The 23,353-nt window shown below is 39.3% G+C and overlaps 2 protein-coding genes and 2 long non-coding RNA genes across 6 annotated transcripts in view; all 4 read right to left on the reverse strand.

The window, feature by feature from the left end:
- LOC134310009 (NACHT, LRR and PYD domains-containing protein 3-like) overlaps positions 1-6,616 on the reverse strand; it is a 46,595-nt gene extending 39,979 nt beyond the window's left edge. Inside the window, exons 1-4 of one of the 2 annotated variants that reach the window (XM_062991516.1) lie at positions 6,429-6,616; positions 6,271-6,348; positions 2,487-2,603; positions 2,239-2,355 (exon numbers count right to left, since the gene is read on the reverse strand). In XM_062991516.1, coding sequence (XP_062847586.1) covers positions 2,239-2,355; positions 2,487-2,603; positions 6,271-6,296 — 260 coding nt within the window. In that variant the 5' untranslated portion in view covers positions 6,297-6,348; positions 6,429-6,616. Of the gene's footprint in view, positions 1-2,238; positions 2,356-2,486; positions 2,604-6,270 lie in introns of both variants that reach the window. The other variant, XM_062991515.1, reaches the window with a different exon arrangement.
- Positions 6,617-9,462: 2,846 nt separating this feature from the next.
- LOC134310013 (uncharacterized) lies at positions 9,463-11,545 on the reverse strand. The gene is made up of 2 exons (XM_062991522.1): positions 10,266-11,545; positions 9,463-9,762 (listed from the first exon to the last, which is right to left on the reverse strand). The coding sequence occupies exons 1-2, from the start codon at positions 11,125-11,127 to the stop codon at positions 9,593-9,595; spliced, it is 1,032 nt and encodes a 343-aa protein (XP_062847592.1). The 5' UTR covers positions 11,128-11,545; the 3' UTR covers positions 9,463-9,592.
- Positions 11,546-12,168: 623 nt separating this feature from the next.
- LOC134310017 (uncharacterized) lies at positions 12,169-14,535 on the reverse strand. Its single transcript, XR_010011261.1, has 4 exons — positions 14,476-14,535; positions 12,971-13,076; positions 12,542-12,595; positions 12,169-12,459 (listed from the first exon to the last, which is right to left on the reverse strand). It is a non-coding gene; the product is annotated as an uncharacterized LOC134310017 (long non-coding RNA).
- A 24-nt stretch (positions 14,536-14,559) lies between these two features.
- LOC134310018 (uncharacterized) lies at positions 14,560-16,665 on the reverse strand. 2 transcript variants are annotated; one of them, XR_010011262.1, is made up of 3 exons: positions 16,478-16,665; positions 16,285-16,340; positions 14,560-14,574 (listed from the first exon to the last, which is right to left on the reverse strand). It is a non-coding gene; the product is annotated as an uncharacterized LOC134310018 (long non-coding RNA). The 2 variants fall into 2 exon arrangements; XR_010011263.1 differs by lacking the exon at positions 14,560-14,574 and adding an exon at positions 14,793-14,845.
- Positions 16,666-23,353: the final 6,688 nt, after the last annotated feature.

A 23,353-nucleotide genomic window follows, 5' to 3' on the forward strand; every position in this document is an offset into this window, starting at 1 on the left:
AGACAGGATGAACCTGAGATATTTCATCTTTTATCTACTCAACTTCATTTCACTTAATAAACATCCATTCCTGCATTTCAGGCCTTAAGATGTGCAGCTGTACGGGGGGGTCGTCATTTTTCCTTTCAAAATTCTCCACACATTCTCTATTGGGGACAGGTCAGGACTGCAGGCAGGTCAGTCATGTACAATACACGTTTCCACTGTGTGATGGTCCATCCTAGATGCCTCCAAGCCCAGAGAAGTCGATGTCGCTTCTGGACATGGTTAACACAAGGCTTCTTTTTTGCACAGTAAAGTGTTAAGTATGATTAGTGCAGTAACTCTGTATTGTAGAGCTGATAAAGGTTTGATAAACTAATCCCTCACCCATGTGGTTATATCAGCTAGTGTTGAGTGGAGGTTCTTGATGGCGTCTGAGGGATGGAAGATCACGAGCGTTCAGATTAAGCTGCACCCTCCACCTTTACACACTGAAATTCCTCCTGATTCCTTGAATGGTTTAATGATATTCTGCACTGTAGAGGGAGAACATGCAAATCCCTTCCAATCTTTCTTTGAGGTTGATTGTATTTAAACATTTCAATCATTTTCTCACACATTTATGGACAAACTGGATCCTCTGATCATCTTTACTCATCAGAGACTCTCAGCCTTTCCTGGTGCTGCTTTTGTACCAAAGTAGGGTTGGGCGGTATTGCCAATTTTCATATCGTCATCAGGAAATACCGCGGTATATGGTATTACCGGGGTGGGGGGGGGATTTAACAATCTGAACGTCAAACATTGCTTATCTTATCTGATCTATAATAAATACGCATAAGTATAAATGCATGTGTATCAATTACACTTTAACACAAACATTAACATAACATTTAGCCATTGTAATCTCTCTCTGCCCACACAAAACAGAATAATAGCGGCTAAACACTTCAATATATTTCAAAAGTTAACTGCTTAGTTTATAGTTACAGATATTTCTTAAAAGTGTATGAACGTGTACGATTAGTTCTGCCTGTAATCCAGAATTAAGTTCTATACCGTAACAAAAAATATGAATGTAAATGTTCATGTTGCGATGACGGTGATGTAAAATAATGTTAAAATAATTCAAAGTCCAAATATTTGAGTGGTTAACGAGAACGCTACTTTACATGTCACACAAGCTCAGTGCAAAACAACACGAGCACGGAAACGGTACAAATCCGACCTCTTCCCTACACACTCGCTCCCTACACCCTATAGTGCACTTAACATTCTTAAAGGGCCAGACAATATATTTTATAATTCACATTACACGACAGGTGAGACGTTCTTTTTTCTTAATATAGCGCTTTTATTTAGGAAAAAATAGTTCTTACATAGGCAGGAAAATCTATGGCAGACACGAGTCAGAACAGCGGATTGGGCGTAACGTTATTATCACTGTTTGCTCCTTTTTCTCCACACTTGTGCTGGATTTACACTGAAGATATATTTAGTAAATAAGTACATGTCCGCGCATGCACGCGCTCGTGTTCATTTCCGCTTGAACTGATAAAAAATGTTGATTTTGAAAGACGAGTCGTTTTTCAGTTTCTGCTTGTTAGCTCACAGCTAACGCTAGCCAGTGTGGCTCCTCACTCGTCTCTCTGTTATCACCTTACACACCTTACAGCCAATCAGTGAGCTCCAACCGCCTACCCCTCCCTCACTGTGGATGCGCGCATGTCCTAAAGTCTCAGTTTTCAAGGTAAACCTGAAGCAGAAATTTGGCGCTTCACATTTAAAAAATACCGTCACCATTTTTAAATACTGCGGTATACTGTAATATCGTCATACCGCCCAACCCTATACCAAACCATGATTACAATCACCTGTTCACATCACCTGTTTAACATCACATCATTATTTAGTGTTTTCACCTCATTACTAGCACTAAATTACCCCCGTCCCAACTTTTTCTGGAATGTGTTGCAGGCCTGAAATGCAGGAATGGATGTTTATTAATAAATGAAATGAAGTTGAGCAGATAAAAGATGAAATATCTCAGCTTCATCCAGTCTGACATCAAATAAAAGTCAAAGTCACAGTAAGAAACTCTTTGTTTATTTTATTGCATTTTCCATCCTGTCCCAACTTTTTCTGATTTGGGGTTGTAATAAACATTCAGCAGCTGTTTAACATCATTCTATTGCCAAACTTTATCAGGTGGGGCTGGTTGTGAAGAACTGAATAAAATAGAAAATACAAGCTGACCTCAGATCAGTAGAACGCTCTCTGTCACTGAACACTGGTGGTTCTCCCTTTGACCGATCGCTCTTCATGGACACACTGCTGGGTTCAGGTGATTCTGATCTTTTACTTTCCACTGACCTAAAGCACAGAAGAAAAACCAGTGGAGATTAAAATGTGATTATTAAAACTGTGCTGATAAAACACTAATAATAGGTGGAAATCTGAATAATATAAAAAGATTTAATCACATTTCCTAAAATCATCCTGACCTCAGATCAGTAGAACGATCTCTGTCACTGAACTTTGGTGGTTCTTTCTTTGACCAATCACTCTTCATGGACACACTGCTGGGTTCAGGTGGGTCCGATCTCTCACCCTGACTCAGACTGAAACAAGAACAACACATGAAGAATCTCTGTTTTGCAGGTTCTCCATTATACACCACTTTTACTTTCTTCTCTCTTTAATAATCTGATAACGTCACTGTGAAGATCAGATACAAACTACAATCTGTAATGTGAGTCTAATAAACCAAACTAAACCTCTTAACCTCCACAGAGCCGCCGACACGTCCAACATCAATCCTGTTATTCATATCACAGAATATCTGGAGGACTATCAACTATAAAATGGACATTTGCTTTATTCTATTTACACATTTGATCATGAACATAATAAGGGGATGAAATAGTTGTATTTTATAGAAAGTAAAACACTATATGGTGAAAAGTATGTGGAGCACTTATCATCCCAAAGTCCTGGACATTAATGTGGAGTTGCAGCTCTTTTGTTTCTCCTTTGTAACCATGTCAAACTTCACTTTTTAGGAAGGATTTCCATTAAATTTAAAAATGCATCTATGAGAATTTGTGGCCAGTTAGTCAATCTAGATTCCATATCAATTCCAAAGGTGTTTAATATGTTAGAGGTCAAGGCTGTGTGTAGACCACTGGAGTACTTTGGACACAGACAAAAGTATCTGTGATTATTTAGAACGCTTAATGTTTTCACTCGTTATATCTTTGAAATGTAAACAAATGTAGAATTTAATGCCTGCAGAAAAGTTGGGACGGAGGTGAACTTTGTGTCTACATAGTGATGCTGTTGTCATGTGTGCAGAATGAGGCCTGCCATCGTCTGGCTGAAATAATCATGAACTTCTCAGGTAAACATGTGACTTTATGTCTCTCTAAAATGACACGTATCCTCATCAGTGCTGCTTTTACACACATGCAGGTCACACATGAGCACTGATGCACCACCGTACTATGACACATGTTTGTTTTTGCACTTTTCACTGATACCAGCCTGGATGGTCCATCCTGTTGTTGGTACTGAGAACTTGACCATTATTCATGAGTTGATCTTCAGTCCAGAAAACCCACAGAAGCTTCTGCACAGAATTCATCTGAAATGAAGCGCTCCCAAACCCATGTGACTATATTTCTGAAGCAGTGTAATGGTTTCTCCTGCAGTGCTGTCTGAGGGGTCGAACACAACGAGGTTTCCAGCCTCGCCCTACATGGACTGGGATCTCTCTGGATCTCCTGAATCCTTTAACAGTATTATGTATGGTAGATGGTAAAATACCTAAATGATTTGCAGTTTTATATTGAGCCAATAGAACTGTCAATCAAGATGTTTGGCACTAACCTACGACCCATCTTTGATTACAACCACTGATCCTTTGGTGGATCCTCCTTCTATACTCAATCATTCTTTCACCTGTTACCAGCTCACCTGCTTAGTGTGGAATGTGTCATAACAGTGTATCTTCAATATTCTATACATGTTTTACTTTGTGTTCAGTGTGTTGCAGGCATCATATTTAAAACGTGTTTATACTTATAAAGTAAGTTAAGTTTAAGAATGATGGTAAGATCATGATTAAGGCACTACCTAATCACATCACAGACCCTGAAATGAGTCGTTTCTGTGTAATAAGCAATTTAAGGTTCATGTTTAGTGATTTAACACTTTTTATTCGTGCAGCGTACGTCACAACATGGACGAGAATTTTCATCTGTGAGAATGTAGCTGGATGTTCTGGGTTTACATTCAACTATTAATGTAGCTGTGCTGTGTGTTGTAGCTTCTATTTATTTCATTGTTCAGTTTATGAGTGTAATTTAATGACCCACGTGAAATAACGAGTAGGGCCGTTTATATATAAACAATAATTATATATTTTCATAGTAATTATACTATATTCAATAAAACTGATATAATTATATAATAAACAATAAAACCATTATAAACTGTTTTCTTGTTTATTCTTTATTATTCTAATAAGATTTGATGTTTGTTTGCTGCAGTAATGTGAGTAAATAATGAAGAAGTGTTTATAAGCAGCAGGGAGGAAATTAAAAAAGAAATGTACTGTTAACACCACATACTGAAACCCCTACTGTTAACAGTATTCCATACAGCACCGGCTAATCTCAGTCTGTGGGTTTTAAATGTGATTTTTAATGTGACTCGTAAAGTATAAACAAATCAGAGCTTAAAATCTAAGTTACAGTGATTAAAACTATTACTGTTCATTCTAATAGTTCTGGTTAGGCTGGAGCACGAGCACACACACACACACACACACACACACACACACACACACCACACACCACACACCACACACACACACACACACACACACACACACACACTACATATATCACATTCATGTAGATCAGACCTGGGCATTGAGACATCCCTAACCGGCCCGCATGAGGTTCGAGGCAATTAAAAATGAGATGTAAATAAATGTACATCAAACATGCAATATAACAGGACTGATTTTGACGGGAGCTCCGTGTCTTTAAATATCTGTACGTTTGGATGTACGTGTGTGCGAGTGTATCAGCTTCACCGTGATGTGAACAGAACCGAGTGTGACTGACGGTGGAGTTTTTAACAAGACATGAACTTCTGAATTATTTATGTACTGAAGTCAGGTGTAACGCTGGTTAAGGATCAGAATTTAGGCTCTAAATCGCGGTACTGAACAGAGAAATACATGAACATGAACGATGCGGGGGTCACACCTGAAGCTTCACTAACTAAACTACAAAAGTAACAAGAACTGTTTATAAAGTTTAACACATCCAGAACTGAAGCAGTCAGGACCAGCTCTGTGATTTTAAACAGAATATCCAACAATAACAAAGGACTGAAAAACTAATAATTAGACTCAAAACAAAATAGTATAAAAACCTGCACATTTGTTCACATTTATTTTTGTTTTGTTTTCTTGCATTTGTTTGTTTAAAAAGTAAAATAATGTTGAGATTTTTCTCTGCCTACTTCTAATTTTCTGATTGTAACATCTAAACATTAACAGCTTATTAGAACTGCACAATTTACTGCTTCTCATAAAGAGTGGACAGTCGTAGCCTAGTGCTTAAGGTACTGGACTAGTAAACACAAGGTTGCTGGTTCAAGCCCCTCCACTGCCAGGTTGCTGCTTTTGGGCCCTTGAGCAAGGCCCTTAACCCTCAATTGCTCAGACTGTATAGTGTAACTGTATTGTAAGTCGCTTTGGATAAAGACGTCAATGCTAAATGCTGAATATGTAAATGTAAATAAAGAGATAAAATTAATATTGAGCAGAATTAAGTTCACCTTATTGGTCCGGCCCTCCACAACAATCCCAGTTTCTTATGTGGCCCCTTGGAAAATGTAATTGCCCACCCCTGATGTAGATCTCTGTAGATTATGTTTATAACACACTGATAATAAACATAATCTACATCAAATCAACTTTCACCCACATCAGCATCAACAATAATGAAATGAGTTTAAAATAACCAGTAAAAACCAGCAGCTGATTTAAACTCATTAGTGGTGCAGCAGCAGGATCCGTCCTAAATCACTTCAGATAAGCTTCACTATTGTACCCTATGTAGTGCACAGGAGGAGGAAGTATGAAACTATTTGTTATGTGAATCACATATTATAACATGTTTTATTATCTATTATTATTATTATTATTATTACTGTTATAGTTTTAATCTTCATCATTATTTATTATTTACACTGAGAAATAAATTCACTCACCTCCGGAGATTCATGTTAGAGTTCATGTTTCCTCCTACAGACTGAAGCTTTAAAGCTGCTCACACATGTAGAGAAACACTGCAGCACACCAGAATTCTTCTTTATGAGGTCTAGATTTATAACATTCACATATTACAGCTTTAAATTCAGTTTCTCACTGTGATTTTCTCCTGAACAACTTTATATTCCTCTCTTCACTAAACAGAGCTGATACTTTCACTTTCACTCAAACTGGATTGAACTGGTTTCAGCAGAGGAGGAGCTACAGTGAACACACTGTACACACACACACACTCTCACACACACACTCACACACTCACTGTACACACACTCACACACACACACACACATACGGGTTTTTATGTCTTATCAGGCCTCTACTCGCCAAACCAGTTAAAACGTGGTTTAGAGGGACCCACCCTTCCCTTTGCTTTAAAGAGATGCTGAATACATCAAACATTTTGTTTTTTAACACAGAACTCAAATATCACTTTAGTTTTCTTTTACACTTTTACGCTTAATATTTGAACCTGACTGTATGCTTGCTTATGAGGACATGCTGGAAAGCTCCCACCTACGCCAAGAATGTGGTCTGTGGGATCATACCCGCTTTACTAGGACACTGATTTAACAACACACAAACATGGACACTTCACTGTATTAGAAGGACAAAGATGCTTTACTGGTTCATGACTATACACAAACACAAACATGACTGCTTGGTGCATTGTCAAGACACGTGATTAAGCAGAACAGGTCCAAATCTCAAGACACAATATACACTATATTGGTAAAAGTATTCGATCATCCACCTTCACATGCATATGAACTTGAGTTCATCCTGAAAAACTTACCATTACGTATTATTTGGGTGGTGGATCATTCTCAGCACTGCAGTGACACTGACATGGTGCTGGTGTGTTAGTGTGTGTTGTGCTGGTATGAGTGAATCAGACACAGCAGCGCTGCTGGAGTTTTTAAACACCGTGTCCACTCACTGTCCACTCTATTAGACACTCCTACCTAGTCGGTCCACCTTGTAGATGTAAAGTCAGAGACGATCGCTCATCTATTGCTGCTGTTTGAGTCGCTCATCTTCTAGACCTTCATCAGTGGTAACAGGACGCTGCCCACGGGGCGCTGTTGGATGGATGTTTTTGGTTGGTGGACGATTCTCGGTCCAGCAGTGACAGTGAGGTGTTTAAAAACTCCAGCAGCGCTGCTGTGTCTGATCTACTCATACCAGCACAACACACACTAACACACCACCACCATGTCAGTGTTACTGCAGTGCTGAGAATCATCCACCACCTAAATAATACCTGCTCTGTGGTGGTCCTGACCATTGAAGAACAGGGTGAAAGGGGGTAACAAAGCATGTAGAGAAACAGATGGACTACAGTCAGTAATTGTAGAACTACAAAGTGCTTCTATATGGTAAGTTTTTCAGGATGAACTCAGGTTCATATGCGAGTGAAGGCAGGTGAGCAAATACTTTTGGCAATATAGTGAATATAGCACTGAACTCCAACTTCAAAATTAACAATATCCTTAAAACTCAAAGGATCTTTAAAACAGCGACTATGCTGCTGGGAAAAACCCTTTTTTTAGATTCCCAAATAAAAAACAAAACTACACAATGGAAACAAAACTACACTGGCATCTCTACAAAAACATTCTTTAGTTAGACTGGGTTTTTCTTTTAAATGTGACCCCTCTATTTCTAACCAAATCTCTGAAATGTTGTACAGTTCGGCTGGCTAACACAGGCTCCTCAGCATCCTTGCACTGCTGACATTCTGCCAAGGTGGCCAGTTTTCCTTTGGTTATATGAGGCTTAAAATGTTTCATCACAGCCATCACTTCCTGTTTAGACCACATCGTTCGTGTCTTCTTTCTCGGGTTTTCAATCTCAGCTGCAACACTGTCATTGCACACTGGCAAAAAAAAATAAAATAAATAAATACAAAAAATAGCTGCATTAATTTAGCATTTAATGCAAAATGCTATACTATTACAAAAGGTCATTACTATTGTTTAAAATACACTGACTGGACAAAAAAATACACAAATATTTGGTTGGACCGCCATTAGCTTTGATTACATCACACATTCGCTGTGGCATCGTTTCCACAAGCTTCTGCAACGTCAAACATTTATTTCTGTCCAGAGTTGCATTAATTTTTCCCCAAGATCTTGTACTGATGATGGGATATTTGGACCACTGCACAAAGTCTTCTCCAGCACATCCCAAAGATTCTCAATGGGGTTCAGCTCTGGATGTCTCATGCTCCCTGAAGCTCTCTCTCACAATCTGAGCCCGATGAATCCTGGCATCATCATCTTGGAATATGCCCGTGCCATCAGGGAAGAAAAAATCCATTGATGGAATAACCTGGTGGTTCAGTATATTCAGGTAGTCAGCTGACCTCATTCTTTGGGCACATAACGTTGCTGAACCTGGACCTGACCAACTGCAGCGACCCCAGATCATAGCACTGCCCCCACAGGCTTGTATGGTAGGCACTAGGCATGATGGGTGCATCACTTCAGCCGCCTCGCTTCTTACCCTGATGCGCCCATCACTCTGGAACAGGGTAAATCTGGACTCATCAGACCACATGACCTTCTTCCATTGCTCCAGAGTCCAATCTTTATGCTCCCTAGCAAATTGAAGCTGTTTTTGCCGGTTAGCCTCACTGACGAGTGGTTTTCTGAAGGTTACACAGCTGTTTAGTCCCAATCCCTTGAGTTCCCTTCACATTGTGCGTGTGGAAATGCTCTTACTTTCACTATTACACTATTTCCACATGGTTAACAAATGAGAAGATACTCACTGCATCAGTTAGGGTTAAATAACTTGTTGCTAGCTGAAACAATCACCCATGCAGTAATTATCCAATGGGGAAACTCTTACCTATTTGCTTAGATAAATCTAGGTGGTGACCTTTTTTTTGGCCAGGCAGTGTATTTGTGATGATAATAAAAATCTAAATTAAGATTAATAAATTTAATTCATAGTAGCTTCCCACTTATAAGAGAAACAGCCTAAGGTCAAATAAATAACACATTTAAAGAGCATCTATAAAAAAACATTCTCTCTTTTCTACATGTAGTACTAGTCTCAGCCCAACTGATAAAACCGCATAATGCATGATAACCACAACTCACATAATGTTTGTTGTTATGTAAACATATGATTGTGAAAATAACTGTGGTCAACTTAAATAACTGCAATCAGGTAATTTTGTAGATAAACATACATTTTAACAGTACATTAAAACAATGGTGCACATCGTCTTTATTTAACAGCACACAAACCTTACAAGACAAGATATTTTTTGAATAAACACCTTGATTTAAAAAAAAACAAAAACAACAAAAAATTAAAAACAAACAAACAAAAAAAAAAATCAATAAAAATAACAGAATATGAAATACCATTAAAGTCTCCAGCAGCACTGTTTGTATCTGTCTGGGTCTTCTGAAAGCCTATAAAAAAGGTAATTCTACTAATCAGTAAATCACCATTTATTCCATTTTAACCTATTCATTAATGGTCAGGACCCCCACAAGGCCACCACAGAGCAGGTATTATTTGGGTGGTGTATCATTCTCAGCACTGCAGAAACACTGACATTGGTGAGGGTATGTTAGTGTGTGTTGAGCTGGTATGCATGAATCAGACAAGGCAATGCTGCTAGAGCATTTGAACATCTCACCGTGTGTATACATGCACTTAAATAATCCGATTATGAACAGAGTTCTGCGGTTTCCATTTTTTAGGATTTTAACGTCATGTTTTACACTTTGGTTACATTAATGTTAGACACGTTAGTTATTCATCACACAAGTTATCAGTACACAGGTTTATATCAAACACATCCGTGGACAATTTTGTATCTTCAGTTAATCTGACCACATTGTTGGACTGTGTGAGGAAACCGGAGCTCTCGGAGGAAGGTTCATATTTGCTTAAGCGTATAGATGCATACCTTCAATCTCAATGTCATCAAGTGATTTGCCCTGTAGATCAGGGAGACACCCTTTTTCCATGGCCAGTAAGAGTTTGGATATTTTAGCCAACTGAGGTGTTGCTTCTGGAAGCCTGTAATATTCACGGTGCACACGAATGTCATGTCCCAAAAAGTCTGCAACTTGATCCAATTCATTGTTTTTTAGATGAAGAATTTGTGAGAGAGTGGCCACATGTTTACACAAGTGTGTTGATCGGAGATGATCTGGATTTTGAGCACCACACTGAATTGCATAGAGTCTCAGACAGTCCTGGCCTCTGTAATGACTCAAACAGCTGGGTCTGGCAAACAAGTAGCAGTTGGCATCCTGAACCCCACACGCCTTTCTTTGGCTAACCAAAAGAGTCAGAGCATCTACCATGTCTGGTGCGAGAAGGACAGCAACCTTGCGCCGCCTTTTGCCTTTGATCTCAACTCTGCTAAAATGGCTGCAGAGTTTCTGTTTAAATTTAGAAAGGCCAACTGCGACATCTTTATGGAGAAGAGTGTTATCTCTTCCTGGGAAGCTTTTTAGATGCATCTTGGAGACTTCTCCAGCACGTCTTCGGTTAATTATTCGTGCAAGTGTAGTTTTAGCAAGCTCTGCATAGCTTTGTGTCGATGGCATCTTTTTCAGGTTTTCAGATGCTCCAGCTGCTGCTGTCTCCAGGTGTTTGTGAAGAAGCTGAACATCGTGAGTGAAAGGCAGGGTTGATGGCTTGTTGAATTTTGCTTCATTTAGTGTGCCTAAAGCTGTATGTGAGATTAGCTCTGACCATTTGGTGGTATACAGCTTTTGGAATGTCTCAGTTGACCTGATTAACTGATCGTCTTCAGCCATTAAAGCCCTACAGTGAATGATCTCACATACCTTCTGCAAAGTGTGCCCCAATTTCAGTGCCAGACTCGGTGTTTGGTAGAAGTTCTTTTCTTCGTCATAGCCTGACACCTTTTTGACGGCCTGAATAACTTTTGAAAAATGTGCAGGTTTGACAGCTTCTTCCAGGCTGTGTATAGAAGATTCACTGCACAAAGTAATCAAAAACCTCCCAATTTCACGGAGCTTTTGTCGAACATAATCATATTTGGTGGGTCATTGCCATGCTTGTTGAAAAAAGACTGCGCCAGCTGGAGTATGCAGAAGTCATTGCGTACTACAGAAGCAATCTCATCCTGCTTCATTGCACTCAAGAGCTTCCAAACGCCCTGGGAGATCTGGTGTGAGAATGTAGACTCTGCCAGAGCAGCCAGACCCAAAACCTTGGTTCTTCCCTGCTGTTTGCTTACTACACCTGGCTTTGAGGAACATCTTCTTACGTGTCGCCAGAGGTCTTTACGCACGAACATCCCTTTGCAATACATGCAGTGCACAAATTGCTTTGAATCACAAGCTCTGTTAGGTCTTCGTTTTATTTTAAGAAACCCACTTCCTTTCTGTAAAACCTCTGAATTATGCTGATAGTTGCCCTTGTTTCTCATTTTTTCCAGCAAACTTTTACGTTCTTTTGAGTATTTTGGAAATGACAGTGCTTCTGCAACTTCAACTTCTTTCATGTGTGTTTTTAAGTGGCGAGAAATTTTGGACTGTGGTTTCCCACAAATGTAACAGTAGTTTTTTTTTGTTTTCTGAACAAGAAATTACAGATGACTGAAGACCCTTTTCAGCATTATCCACTGCATCCTCCTGTCCGGTCACTGATATGGCCTGGAAATCAGTCTCACTACCTGCACCCCTCACATTCAAGAGCTGTTCCCTTGCAGGATTTACACTGACTGAACTGGTTGGACCCAAGTCATATGCTCCTTTGTCTAAAGCTGCAGCTTCTGATGACAGCATGACAACAGAGTTTGATTTGACCTTAACTTTACTTGCAGATATATCTTCAAATTCACTGGTGCTGTCTGATTCATCATCAGAGTCTACATTTGTCAACTGCTCCTCATAACAAAACTCAGATTCTTCATTCAAACAAGCTTCTTCCCGGTCTTTCAGGCACGGTTTGCCATTGCCTTTGCTTGCATAATTTGGGACCAACTTCAAAGTGTTGTTTTGAGCCTTCTTTCCACATTCTATTGCAAATTCCACTGAACTGTCTGATTCACTGTCTGACTCTGGCACATATTCTTCTTCTGATAGTGACCTATCCTCATCAGAACTAGAATTCCTTTCCTCCTAGTATCAGAAAATAGAAGATCACTAAACCACACTGTATTAAATGGTAACAGTTTACAAAACAAACTGTAAAAATACTTACCCTTGGCACCAGATCTGTATGATCTTTTTCTAATTTTTCAAAAACAACAGCAAACTACAAGAGAGAAAAAAAATAAAGCTTATTAAAGAACAAAATGATGCTTAGAAAATAAAATTAAGAACACACATCAAGTGCAGCCTTTAAAATAGTTCAAAACACCACAAGCAGCTCAGTGTTTATTGGAAACTGGATATCTTAAATTGGTAAAGAGGCTAAATAATAGAGATAATAAGTATTAAAACATGTTTTATAGATTTTGAAACAAGATGAGCATATCCACCAATTGCCAAACATTTTTAACAAATGGAATATCAAAAATATCAATCAGACAAAAAAGAATACCAACTTACTCTAAAATAAAGACATATCAATTAAAGAATACAAATAGCCACTTGCTTTTTAAAGATCTAACCAATGACTGTTACTGACCTTTACATCTCAGACCAATCCACTTGAGTGATGCAACAGGTCCAACACATGCAACACATTTGTTCATGCTTGAAACAGTCACAAGGACCATCTCATGTTTACAGTTCTGCTGACAAAACAGAAAAATCTCAGAAAATATGTTCAACTGTAGACTATCAGTTTAAAAGGCTGTAATCAAGTAATCAAACAAACAACTATTTAAATCTATTAAATTCATTGTACGCCATTTAAAACAGTGGTTAAAATTTGGATCTTTATAATATGGGCCCTTCAATATAACCACATTCATTGTCTAAACCGCTTCATCCTTTACAAGGTTGAGGGAGAGCCGGTGACATAGGGAGCAAGGCAGGAAAAACCCTACACAGGGCGCCAATCTATCGTAGAACACACACACACACTCACATTCATACACATTCACACACTTGGGCCCCTCAATTAACCTAAAGCATGTCTTTGGACTGTGGAAGGAAACCGAAGTACCCAGAGAAAACCTTTATGGACACATGAAGAACATACAAACTCCACAAAGAAAGGACCCAGGTCACTTCACCTGGAAATTGAACCCAGGCCTTCTTGCTGTGAGGCAACAGTGCCAACCACTAAGCCACCGTGCTGCCCAGAGGGAACTTTACTAACCTCAGTTCGATATGGACTTGACTTCATCCTAAAAAAACTTACCATATAGAAGCTCTTTGTAGTTCTACAAGTACTGACTGTAGTCTATCTGTTTCTCTACATACTTTTTAAACTGCTTTCACCCTGTTCTTCAATGGTCAGGACCCCCACAGGACCACCACAGAGCAGGTATTATTTAGGTGGTGGAGCACTGCAGTGACACTGACATGGTGGTGGTGTGTTAGTGTGTGTTGTGCTGGTATGAGTGGATCAGACACAGCAGCGCTGCTGGAGTTTTTAAACACCGTGTCCACTCACTGTCCACTCTATTAGACACTCCTACCTAGTCGGTCCACCTTGTAGATGTAAAGTCAGAGACGATCGCTCATCTATTGCTGCTGTTTGAGTCGCTCATCTTCTAGACCTTCATCAGTGGTTACAGGACGCTGCCCACGCGGCGCTGTTGGCTGTATATTTTTGAGTTGGTGGACAATGAACACACCACCACCATGTCAGTGTCACTGCAGTGCTCCACCACCTAAATAATACCTGCTCTGTGGTGGTCCTGTGGGGGTCCTGACCATTGAAGAACAGGGTGAAAGCAGGTTTAAAAAGTATGTAGAGAAACAGATGTACTACAGTCAGTAATTGTAGAACTGCAAAGTGCTTCTATATGGTAAGTTTTTCAGGATGAACTCAGGTTCATATACGTGTGAAGGCAAGTGAGCGAATACTTTTGGCAATATAGTAAATATATATTCTTTTTCCAAACTTTACATGCATTTTTTTTTCATTTGTAAAAATCAGACTAGTGGTGAAAAGGCCTTTACTCTGTAACATGCCTGTAAACATGTCCCAATATCCACAGCACAGCTTTTCTGAATTACCTTTAGCGTCCCTTCTCTTGGAACCTGCTGCTCCTCAAGCTGCGATGGGTCCTTATCTGTCAGCAGTGGGTTAGTTGTGACCAGAGTCTCAGCCATGTTCTAGAAATAGAAATAGTCCCACACTTGGTCTGGCAAGAACAGAAACTGATGGAACTACAATGGAAAATGGATTGCCCTGCCATGTTAAATAAAACTTAAGCTTAATCAGTAACTAAAAGACATTCATCTAAACAGATATCAATGGGTCCTTAAGAATTTATTTTTAATACCTATGTATTAGTATGTACATGCAAATGACCTGTGTCATCTCTTTGACAGGTGAATGGGTCACTATTGTGGCACTGGGAGAGGGTCCTTCTTCAGGAACAACCTAACAGTTTTATAGACAGGACACCACATGTACCATTGATTAGTTGTGATTGTTTATGCTCCTGCATGATCACTGTCATTTACTTAAATGGTGTGGCATCACATTTTTCCAGATGACCTCTTGTGTCTCTTTTTCTGAGGCCAGTGTATGCTGCTCCTTAAGCTGCAACTGGTCTGTCTCAGTCAGCAGTGGGTTAGGCCTGACCAGAGCATTAAATCTTAGCCAATTTCTGGAAACAGACATTAAAATCAGAAATATAGCTTCACACTTGATCAGGCAGGATTGCAAAAAAAAAAAACCTTTTTAAACAGCAATAACCCCTCACTGTTTTTACAATTTATAGTGAAATCACTAAATCATTAAGAGAAATCATTGCTTGGTAGTAATTGTGTAGAGTTCTTTGGTGTAGAGTGCTTTAAAAAGCAGGTCAGAGCTTTACATAACCTGGCACACACACACAATCTTAGTAAATACAGCTGTTTTTAGTAAGTACTTAAGTTCTTACATATATGATTTCTCTCACACATGGTCATAAAAGGATGCACATGGCCAGCAACAATACTCAGGTAGCCGGTGTTGTTCAAATGATTCTCAATTAGTATCAAGGGTCCCAAAGTGTGCCAAGAAAATACATACCCCCACCATTACACCACCACCACTACAAGCCTGAACCGTTGGTACAAAGCAGGATGGATCCATGCTTTCATGTTTACGCCAAATTCTGACTCAAACATCTGAATGTTGCAGCAGAAATTAAGACTCATCAGACTAGGCACCATTTTCCCAGTCCATCACCCATTTTTGGTGAACCAGTACCAACTGTAGCCTCAGTCGCCCATTCTTAGCTGACAGGAGTGGCACCCAGTGTAATCTTCTGCTGCTGTAGCCCGGCTGCTTTATGATTTGTCATGTTGTGCATTCAGAGATGCTTTTCTGCATACTTCATTTTAACTAGTGGTTATTAGAGTTATTGTTAGCTTTTCTATCAGTTAGAACCAGTCTGGTAATACTTCTCTTATTTGTGATAACTTTAGAAAAAGACGTCCCTCGAGACCACAATTCTGTCATACACAACACACAGATCCTAACAATAATATAAACTGATAAACTTTTGCAGAGTCCCCATTAACCACCGAGTGCCTACAAAGCAGACCTGTGCCCCACACAAACTAGCACACACACACAAGATCTTAGTGAACACTGCAGTTCCAGTAAGTACTAAAGTCCTTATATAGATGCTTTCTGTCACACACAGCGACATGCACTGATCTTTCACTCACTGTGAACTAATACTGTTCAGCTATTTTTTAGCATGTTCTTATTAGACACACTGTACTCACAAGACAGGTCCTGGCTATACACAACTTAAATACACAGAATAAATACATTCAATAGAAAATACCTGAGAACTAAGAACTAGGTATTCTAAATAAACCCACCTGATCTGCTGCATCAGCTGTTCTTGAGGTTGCAGTTGGTCTTTCTTATTTGCTGTCTGTAAATATTAGTCATAAGAATCAATGTGGAGGTTTTAAAACAATACTATAAATAAATGACAGCATGCAATTATGGGTGTTATTGTAGCACAAGTTACCTTGTTTTAATTCACAATGAGTGTAAATCTTTAAATACCTTGCATCTCCATGGCCATTCAGAGTCACCGTAGTTGTATGTAATCTCTTCTTTAGGACTAATGCTCCTTGTTGCAAATAAACACAGATGGGGTTTCCCCTCTACTGTGATTGTTTTCATTTTGCTGTTTGGGCTAACATGATCATCATTCACCAGTCTTCCAAGAGAGTCATCTTCCTTAGCAGCATCAACACTGAAACATATAAACACAGCATAAGAGATCACATTTAGTGCTAGAACCTGAACCTCAATGGGAAATCATTTTTAAAAAGTAGCATCAGCATGGTACACTGACTGGCCACTTCATTAAGATCACCTGAAGAACAGAGTCAAAGGGGGCTAACAAAGTATGTAGAGAAACTGATGGACTACAGTCTGTGATTGTAGAACTACAAAGAGCTTCTGTACGTGGAACTGATAAAATGAACAGTGTTAAAACGTATTTTGTCATCTGAGATGGGGTCACTTACACTATATTGCCAAAAGTATTTGCTTGAGTGAGTCCCATTCTTAATCCATAGGGTTCAACATGATGTCGGCCACCCTTTGCATTGCGCTCGGTGATGTGAGGCTTGGATGCAGCTGCTCGGCCATGGAAACCCGTTCCATGAAGCTCTACACACTGTTCCTGAGCTCATCTGAAGGCCACATGAAGATTGGAGGTCTGTAGTGATGGACTCTGCAGAAAGTTGGTGACCTCTGTGCACTATGTTCCTCAGCATCCGCTGACCCGCCCTGTCATTTTACGTGGTAACACTTGGTGGATGAGTTGCTGTCGTTCCCAATCGCTTCCACTTTGTTATACCACTGACCGTCGAGTGTGGAATATTTTGTGTAGAAAATTTCACCACTGGACTTGTTGCACAGGTGGCATCACGGTACCACGCTGGAATTCACTGAGCTCCTGAGAGCGACCCGTTCTTTCACTAATGTGTGTAGAAGCAGTCTGCATGCCCAGGTGCTCGGTTTTATACACCTGTGGTCATGGAAGTGATTGGAACTCCTGAATTCAATGATTTGGATGGGGGAGTGAATACTTTTGGCAGTATAGTGTATTTGTTTTGCACATATTCGGCACAACAAACCTTATAAAACAACAGAGAATGGCTAAACTGGTACATAAGGTGACAAACAGCTTTCTCCCATCTGAAAAACATTGCCAGAGTGCATCCATTTTTAACTCAACATGCTGAGAAACTGATTCATGCTTTTATTTCAAGTAGACTAGACTAGCCTTTACTACCTGTTCCCCCAAACTTTGGAACATCTCACCTTACAATATCAGAGACTCAGTGGACATTTTTAAACGACAACTTATTATATTCCTCTTTAATTGAGTTTATAATTAGTCAGACACCTTATTTTATGTTATCATTTATTATTTATTCTATTATTTTATTGAAATTTTGCCGAATTTTTAAATTAGTTGTATTTACTTGCTGGACTTTGCATATCTATTACTTCTTTTTATTTTACTTTTTGATTTTTTTACACTGTAAAGCACTTTGAGCTGCATTCCCAAGGTATGAAAGGTGCTATATAAATAAAGTTTATTATTATTATTACTATTATTATTATTAATATTATTGTATTTGGACACAACAAACCCCATAAACAATACAGAATGGCTAAACTGGCACTCACCCAGCCACAGCAAATCCCATCTACATCAGTGTGTAGCTAATAATACAGAGTTAGGCTGTTTACTTAAGAATTTAATTAAAAAAAAAATACATCAGAGTAAATGTGTGTTCTACAAGATTCAATGTACAGGTTTAAAGCCATTAAATCATTATAGTAATGAAGTGTGCAGTTTAAAGTGACTATGTACCAAAGTTACAGGTGTATCTCAATAAATTACAATATAATCGAAAACTTAATTTATTTCAGTAATTCATTTAAAAACTCATATATTATATATAGTCATTACAAACAGAGTGGTCTATCTCAAGTGTTTATTTCTTTTAATGTTACATACTTTTCAGTAGGCCAACATTTCTGTATTAAAAATAATTTTTTAATTGGTCTTATATAATATTCTTAATTTTCATCATAAACATTAAAGTAAATCAAGTAAATACTTGAAATATATCACTCTGTTTGTAATGAATCTATATATTATATGAGTTTTATATGGAATTACTGAAATAAATGAACTTTTGGATGATATTCTAATTTATTAAGATGCACCTGTAGCTTCATGCTACTTTCACTTTAAATACTATATATAGATATGCTAGCGTCAATTATCATTAAAGACCTCATGAAAACTTATTTCTTACGTATGCACATCTAATGCATCTATAAATGTTGATCAATTAAACAAGACAAGAAAATAAGAATCGTAAAGTGTTTATAAAGTAATTTTCTTACCTGTTCATTCAATCTGTTCACTTGTTAAAGCGATGAGAAATTCGGTGTACTGCCATCTTTGCATGGTGGCGCTCCGACCAATGAGATGCGGCGATATACTTGATTGACAGCGCTTGTAGCCAATCACAGCTCTAGAAGCCAAACCGAAGCCCAGCCAATCAGCGGTCGCAAATCTTAACACTGAGGATACACAGGGGCAATACCAGGACCGGGCTACAGGGGGCGAGCGAGTGAGTTTGAGGTTAACACTGTGTTAAGCGGTTTTCATGGTTTTCTGGTGTATGTATTCTGGACCGGGAGTCTCTCTCACTTAGGGGAGAGCATCTACGGTGCAGGAATTATGAGGACACCGGCCCTGTCCTCATAATCCCAAATGTCCTGCTAATGTCGGTACGTATTCAGGTGAAAAGTCCTTGTAAAGCACAAAAACCAACGCACACATACACACACACACACATACACACACACACACACACACACACACACATACACACACACATACATACATACACACACACACACACATACACACACACACACTCACACACACTCAGTTTATGTCTTTTAATAAAAACACAGATTAAAATAAATGACAGAAATAAAATATTAAGCTTCATGACTTTACATGTTCCACACACAAATGTACAGTGGTGCTTGAAAGTTTGTGAACCCTTTAGAATTTTCTATATTTCTGCATAAATTTGACCTAAAACATCATCGGATTTTCACACAAGTCCTAAAAGTAGATAAAGAGAACCCAGTTAAACAAATGACACAAAAATATTGTACTTGGTCATTTATTTATTGAGGAAAATGATCCAATATTACATATTTGTGAGTGGCAAAAGTATGTGAACCTCTAGGATTCGCAGTTAATTTGAAGGTGAAATTAGAGTCAGGTGTTTTCAATCAATGGGACGACAATCAGGTGTGAGTGGCACCCTGTTTTATTTAAAGAACAGGGATCTATCAAAGTCTGCTCTTCACATCACACGTTTGTGGTAGTGTATCATGGCACGAACAAAGGAGATTTCTGAGGACCTCAGAAAAAGAGTTGTTGATGCTCATCAGGCTGGAAAAGGTTACAAAACCATCTCTAAAGAGTTTGGACTCCACCAATCCCCAGTCAGACAGATTGTGTACAAATGGAGGAAATTCAAGACCATTGTTACTCTCCCCAGGAGGAGTGGTCGACCAACAAAGATCACACCAAGAGCAAGGCGTGTAATAGGTCACAAAGGACCCCAGGGTAACTTCTAAGCAACTGAAAGCCTCTCTCACATTGGCTAATGATAATGTTCATGAGTCCACCATCAGGAGAACACTGAACAACAATGGTGTGCATGGCAGGGTTGCAAGGAGAAAGCCACTGCTCTCCAAAAAGAACATTGCTGCTCGTCTGCAGTTTGCTACAGATCACGTGGACGAGCCAGAAGGCTACTGGAAGAATGTTTTGTGGACGGATGAGACCAGAATAGAACTTTTGGTTTGATGAAAAGCGTTATGTTTGGAGAAAGGAAAACACTGCATTCCAGCATAAGAACCTTATCCCATCTGTGAAACATGGTGGTGGTAGTATCATGGTTTGGGCCTGTTTTGCTGCATCTGGGCCAGGATGGCTTGCCATCATAGATGGAACAATGAATTCTGAATTATATCAGAGAATTCTTAAGGAAAATGTCAGGACATCCGTCCATGAACTGAATCTCAAGAGAAGGTGGGTCATGCAGCAAGACAACGACCCTGAGCACACAAGTCGTTCTACAAAGAACGGTTAAAGAAGAATAAAGTTCATGTTTTGGAATGGCCAAGTCAAAGTCCTGACCTTAATCCAATGGAAATGTTGTGGAAGGACCTTAAGCGAGCAGTTAATGTGAGGAAACTCACCAACATCCCAGAGTTGAAGCTGTTCTGTACGGAGGAATGGGCTGAAATTCCTACAAGCCGGTGTGCAGGACTGATCAACAGTTACCGGAAACGTTTAGTTGCAGTTATTGCTGCAGGGAGGGGGGGGGGGGGGGGGGGGTCACACCAGATACTGAAAGCAAAGGTTCACATACTTTTGCCACTCACAAATATGTAATATTGGATCATTTACCTCAATAAATAACTGACCAAGTACAATATTTTTATAGGTCATATTTATGCAGAAATATGAACACTGGAAGGTTCAGGAACACTGAAAATTCTAAAGGGTTCACAAACTTTCAAGCACCACTGTACGTTAATTCATTTTCATATTTTTTCACCTCTTTATCCTGGTCAGGGTCGTGGTGGATGCAGCTTCACTGAGCACAACACAGAGACACAAAGGCAGGAAACATCCTGAACAGTACGCCAGTCTACTGCAGGGCACACAAACACACACACACACACACACACACACACACACACACACACTTACACACTTACACACACTCACACTTAGAGATATTTAGTAGTTCCAGTTGACCTGACTGCTAGTATTAGAACCCAAACCCTTCCTGCTGTGAGGCAACAGCGTTACCCCCCACTGCACCACCACACGGCCCCACAAATATATGTAGCAGATGTGTAAAAAAAGATAAGGTTTTGTTTTTCATATTTCACTTAAAATCCTTATTTTTTATGTACATTTTGTTTGTTAATTTTATAATGTTTAGTTTTTTAGCCGATTTATGTAAAGAGCTTTTAATTTGAATTTTACGCCTGTTGTGGTGAGTTATATCGGTGTTGAGAGATTCACCGTCCTCAGTTCGCGCTGGAAGCGCCGGAGGAAAGTATGTGTGTTCAGTGCTCTGTATGAAAAAAGTTTGTTGAAGTTGTTTAAAGTGTGTTTTTCATGTATTAATCGCCTGTCTATTATGTTTAATGTAATTTCTAAGTAAGATGGCCTATATGTTACATGTATTTCGGATGAGAGATTTATTGTATGTAGTAATTTTCCGTCAGTGAATGTATTGCCGCCAGTTAGGCTCTAATGGCGCCTTTTCTTTTTTTCCTCACACAGTGTACATAGTGCTGTGCATGTGAGGAAATTCATTGTATTCATTCGATACTCTCATTTTATATACAGAATAAATTCCCAGGTCAGAATGGCAGAGCGTGTCCAGTTGTCTTCCTGTTTCACAACGCAGAGGGGTAATTGAATGCGAGTCTCACCAGCAGTACACACCGGCTACATATACACAAATATAGAAAATATTCTCCTGTTTCAGTATCTGGCTTCACCTGCCATCACTCTGACTGCAGTCTAATGAGAGTATGGTTCAGACTGCACTACACTATACAACCAAAAGTATGTGGACACGTCTCAGTTCAGGTGTTTCAGACACACATATCACTAACACGTATAAAAGTAATGATAGAAATGCATTATATTGTAGTGTCACCGCTAGGGGGCCGCCACGGGCTTTACCCAGAAGCCCTTGCGGCAGTGGTGTCTAAGCTCACCGTAGCCGTGTATCCCAGTGTTGGGAGTAGGGTGGCTGCGGTGAGGGCTGGGTAAGTAGCCTTTGTGTTTGTCTGTTGTATGAATGTCTGTGTGTATGAATGAGTGTCTGTCCCAAACCACTGAGTGAACTGCCAAGGGCAACCCCGACTCGCAGTCGCCACAATATGCTTCCATATTTCTAGCAGCTCTGTGGGTAAGGCCACACAGACACACACACACAAACATTTATTCATGCAGATTACAAAGGAAATAGTTTTTAAGGAGGTTAAAACACATTTCATACAGGCAGACAGGCAGGATAAACCCTGTTATTCAAATCTGATTTAGAAGTTTTTTAACATGTTTAACACCAGTTTCCCTTCCTGGTGTAATCCTACTTATTATATCCGGGCTTAGGACTGGCACTTAGAGAGCACCGACAAGTGCACTTCCTAATGGATAGGCTGTTTAACCAGTCCTCCCATTTAAGACTGTGTAGATACCCGACCGGCTAATAGCAGCACTGAGATTATTTTACTCACAGTCTGAAACACTGTGTTACTACAATCTAGCGGCTTTTCCCTCTTTAACATGACGAGGTTCAGTATGTAACTGCACAGCTATTATAGATGTGATGTCAGCAGGTCATGTAACACAATTTTAAAGAAAGAAAATATAAAAAGAAATAAATAAGTGGTTCCTACTTCTAGTATTGAAGTGGGTAAAATACATTGTTTACATCATATTAGGTGAGTTTACAGGCTGTGGTTTAGTAATTGTAGGGTCCCTGGTTCAGGCACCACCACTGTCAGGTTGTGTCTGTTGGGCCCTTGAGCAAGGCCCTAAACCCTCAATTTCTTAGATGTTATTGACCACAGTTGTAAGTTGTAGGTACGAGCCTCTGCTAAATGCTATAAATATAAAAGTTCAACATTTGGACCCACCAGCAGCTACGTTCAGAAATACTGAGTTTGTTCAGGTTGATTCACTCGGCTCTGTCATGACAATCTAACGTTAATGATGAACATATAAGTAACATTACAATTTTATATAATCGTACAGGGAGCTCGAGTGGTGCAGCAGTTTATTAC

Source organism: Trichomycterus rosablanca, chromosome 3 (assembly GCF_030014385.1).
Source record: "Trichomycterus rosablanca isolate fTriRos1 chromosome 3, fTriRos1.hap1, whole genome shotgun sequence".
NCBI classification, from domain to species: Eukaryota; Metazoa; Chordata; class Actinopteri; order Siluriformes; family Trichomycteridae; genus Trichomycterus; species Trichomycterus rosablanca.

What these genes read in the sequence shown, in the direction of transcription:
- LOC134310013 (XM_062991522.1), bottom strand. Translation starts at nt 11,127, where the DNA reads ATGGCTGAAGACGATCAGTTAATCAGGTCAACTGAGACATTCCAAAAG. An exon ending in TGATGACATTGAGATTGAAG is followed by an intron (nt 9,763 to 10,265) that starts GTATGCATCTAT and finishes CCTTTTTTATAG; the next exon opens with GCTTTCAGAAGACCCAGACA.